At 41.0% G+C, this 3727-nt stretch overlaps 1 protein-coding gene across 1 annotated transcript in view; it reads right to left on the minus strand.

The window, feature by feature from the left end:
- Positions 1 to 421: 421 nt before the first annotated feature.
- The window catches only part of GLOD4 (glyoxalase domain containing 4), a 22481-nt gene continuing 19175 nt past the window's right edge, over positions 422 to 3727 (minus strand). Inside the window, exon 9 of the mRNA XM_012811581.2 lies at positions 422 to 673. Within this exon, the coding sequence (XP_012667035.1) occupies positions 608 to 673 (66 nt within the window). The 3' untranslated portion in view covers positions 422 to 607. The remainder of the gene's footprint in view (positions 674 to 3727) is intronic.

A 3727-nucleotide genomic window follows, 5' to 3' on the forward strand; every position in this document is an offset into this window, starting at 1 on the left:
AAAAAAAAAAAAAGAAACAGCACAAAGCCAGGCATGTAGCAACACAACAAATTAAATCCTTTCTCTGGCTACTCAAAATGTAAAAACAAGTAAGACAGAGGATCTTAACCAAATCTGTTGGTCTAAGAAACAAAATTCCTTTAAAAATTTTTTAAATGTCAAGACCTGCCACTAGATATTAGAAGAAAGTATGGTCATTAGGTGCTAGGAGTATTAAATGTACCATTATAAACAACTGATTAGAATTCATTTGAACAGGTGTTCTCATAAAATCTACATGATTCACAGTTCATCAAAACGACTTCCATCTCCAAACAAAGGTAATGTATCATACAGCTGTCCTAATCTGGAAAGTAATTTGTTACACATAGGACGTACCATTCCAGTGACAGCACAGATTACAGCAAGAGTTCTGCCCTGCCTGGATTAATGATATTTTATTTTTAAGATACATCAGAGCTTTCAAAGATTGAAATATACAAATCTTCATCACTCAGGCCTCCCAGCCTGTATAGGAAACCACCAAGTGGTGAGAACGTTTATCATCATCAGGCCTCCCAGGTGCCGGATGGGAATCACAAATGCTTCTTCCACGTGATGTCTTCTGTTAACCTGAAGCCTTCGGTTTATTGTGTTTAGCAAACCACTCATCACTTTTATCTGCTGCCATTGCCTAAAGAAACAGAAATGGAATATACATTTAGTCCAAGCCTGGAAAACAAAAGATGCAGCCCACTTTGTACTTCATTATACTGTCCACAATTGAAAATTAACATTTAAAGAGTATGAAATGTTATTTTATGGAATATTATGTTCACTATACTAGGAGATGCTGGTGAGTACTGAGCAAACTGCTTATGGAGTCCACTTTGCAGAGTAAAGGGTAAAGCCCGTAGGCCAGGAAATGTGGCTGGCTGACCAACTCTAGCAGGGACCAAGCATGCCAGGCTGTGGGATCTTTGGCAGTACAGAAAGTACCATCTTCTCTTAGCATTTGGGTAGACTCTCAAGAATCTTTAGCGTTCACAAGATTCAAGACCTAATAATGAAAAGTTATTTGATGGGCAGCGCCTGTGGCTCAGTGAGTAGGGCGCTGGCCCCATATACTGAGGGTGGTGGGTTCGAACCCAGCCCTGGCTAACTGCAACAACAAAATAGCTGAGTTCTGGCGGGCACCTGTAGTCCCAGCTACTCGGAAGGCTAAGGCAAGAAAATCACCTAAGCCCAGGAGTTGGAGGTTACTGTGAGCTGTGGTACCCTACTGAGAATAACAAAATGAGACTCTGTCTCTTAAAAAAAGATGAAGAAGAAAAGATACTTGATGTGGTACCTATTGAACCCAGAATGATTCCTTTTTTAAAAATCACTGCATGATTCCTTTTTAAAAAAGAATTTTTTTTTTTCTGAGACAGAGTCCAAGTTGTCGCCTTGAGTAGAGTACTGTGGCATCATAGCTCACCGCAACCTCAAATTCGGGCTCAAGCAATCCTCTTGCCTAAGTTTTTCTATTTTTTAGTAGAGATGAGGCCTTGCTTTTGCTCAGGCTGGTCTCAAACTTGTGAGCTCAAGCAATTCACCTGCCTTGGCCTCCCAGAGTACTAGGATTACAGGCATGAGCCACTGTGCCTGGTCCATGATTCCCCTTTTCTAAGCCTCCTCCCAGCCTACTCCATTGGTGTTGATTCTGTTCAGTTATTTTTATTGTTTTAATTTTTATTTATTCATTCATACATTTTTTTTGAGACTTTTCTTTTTTTTTTTTTTGAGGCAGAGTCTCACTCTGTTGCCCAGGCTAGAGTGTCGTGGCATCACAGCACATAGCAACCTCACCTGAGTTAAAATGATCCTCCCGCTTCAGCCTCCCAAATAGCTGGGATTATAGGTACCTGACACAAGGCCCAGCCAGTTTGCCCATTTTCGATAGAGATGGGGTCTTACTCTTACTCAGGCTGGCCTCAAATTCCTGAACTCAAGCAATTCACCTAGCTCAGCCTCCCAGAGTTCTGGGATTACAGGAATGAGCCACCATGCCCAGCCCTGTTCGGTTAGTTTTAGAAGCCTTAATATTATTTTGGTTCCACAGCATTGTTTGAACTGTTAGTAAAGAAAAATATTCATTTATTCAAACAAAAAGCAAGCATGGAAATACCTTCTAAAAAATAACCATTTTCATTATGAGGTAGGTACCATGCTGGGTTCAGGTATGGCAGCAGAGACAGAATCTAAACATTATACAGAATAGCTGAGGTCTCAGATATGCAGCAATTATTTTGCATAGGAGAGAGAGAGAGAAATTGTGTGTGTGTGTCTTAAGGCATGTGCTATAATAGAGCCACAAAGTAATATCCGACCAAAAGAAAAGAAGCAACTAACTTACTGGAGAAATAGTGCAAAAACACTTATCTACCTGGGCAGGAGGTCACAGACGATCCTTGCAATTGAAAATGAAGAAATAGAAATACATTTTTTATTTAGAAATAGTAAAGCTGAAAGTGGCTGTCCAGAGCAGTGGGACTCAGAAATGCGGCAAGACATTGTTGCCTTTCATTCCTATAAGATCTTAGTACTATCTGATGTATTATTATTATTTTTTTTTTTCTGAGGCAGAGTCTCATTATGTTGCCCTTGGTAGTGTGCCATGGTGTCAGGGCTCACAGCAACCTCAAACTTTTGGGCTTAAGCGATTCTTCTGCTTCAGCCTCCCAAGTAGCTAGGACTACAGGCACCCACCACAACGCCCAGCTATTTTTCTGTTGTTCTTGAAATTGTCATTGTTGTTTAGCTGGTTTAAAGCCACTATCCCTGGTGTATGTGGCCAGCATTGTAACCACTGAGCTATGGGCCCTGAGCCTTATTTATTATTTTGATAAAAAGTATTTAAAAATCAGGGCAAGGCACGGTGGCTCACACCTATAATCCTAGCACTCTGGGAGGCTGAGGCTGGTGGATTGTCCTGAGCTCACAGGTTCGAGACCAGCCTGAGCAAGAGCGAGACCCCGTTTCTAAAAATAGCCAGGCATTGTGGTGGGCGCCTGTAGTCTCAGCTACTTGAGGGGAGGCTGAGACATGAGAATCGCTTAAGCTCAAGAGTTTGAGGTTGCTGTGAGCTATGACACTACAGCACTCTACTGAGGGCGACATAGTAAGACTCTGTCACACACACACACACAAAAAAAAGTAGGAAGAAAGAGCAACTAACTCTGTTTTGGAGAACCCAAGACAGCTTCTGAGTTTTAAAGGATGATGAAAGAGAAGGTGAGAAATACCCTTTGGATAGCAACAAGCAGATGTATTTTGGCTAATACTCAGTGGGCCTGAGATGGAGATGAACTAGGAGACTGAGAGAGGGAGGGAGAACAGATCAGACAATAGGGAAGAGCTAGACATGTTATACGTTGTGCCAAAAAGTTTGGAATATATCTTGGAGGCATATAGAGGTACAACGTTAAACATTTTAAAAAATTACTAGATTTCTGTTTTGGAATGGATTGGAAAGTGGCAAGAGACTTCTGCAGTATTATGGGTGATAATGACAGCCTTTTGAACGGAGAAAGTAGATAGGCAAAAAAAATTTCAGAAGTAGAACTCATAGCTCTTGGTTACTTACAGATAAAACAATCCAGGGGTGGGGAGAAACAATATTCAAAAGTGGCTCTGTCTATAAATCTAAAACTACAATAAAAAGCATTTTAAATGTTTAAAATAGGCTTGGTGGTTAGGGCACCAG

The sequence above is a fragment of the Otolemur garnettii genome, unplaced genomic scaffold (assembly GCF_000181295.1).
Source record: "Otolemur garnettii isolate 467f Iridium unplaced genomic scaffold, OtoGar3 scaffold00166, whole genome shotgun sequence".
NCBI lineage: Eukaryota > Metazoa > Chordata > Mammalia > Primates > Galagidae > Otolemur > Otolemur garnettii.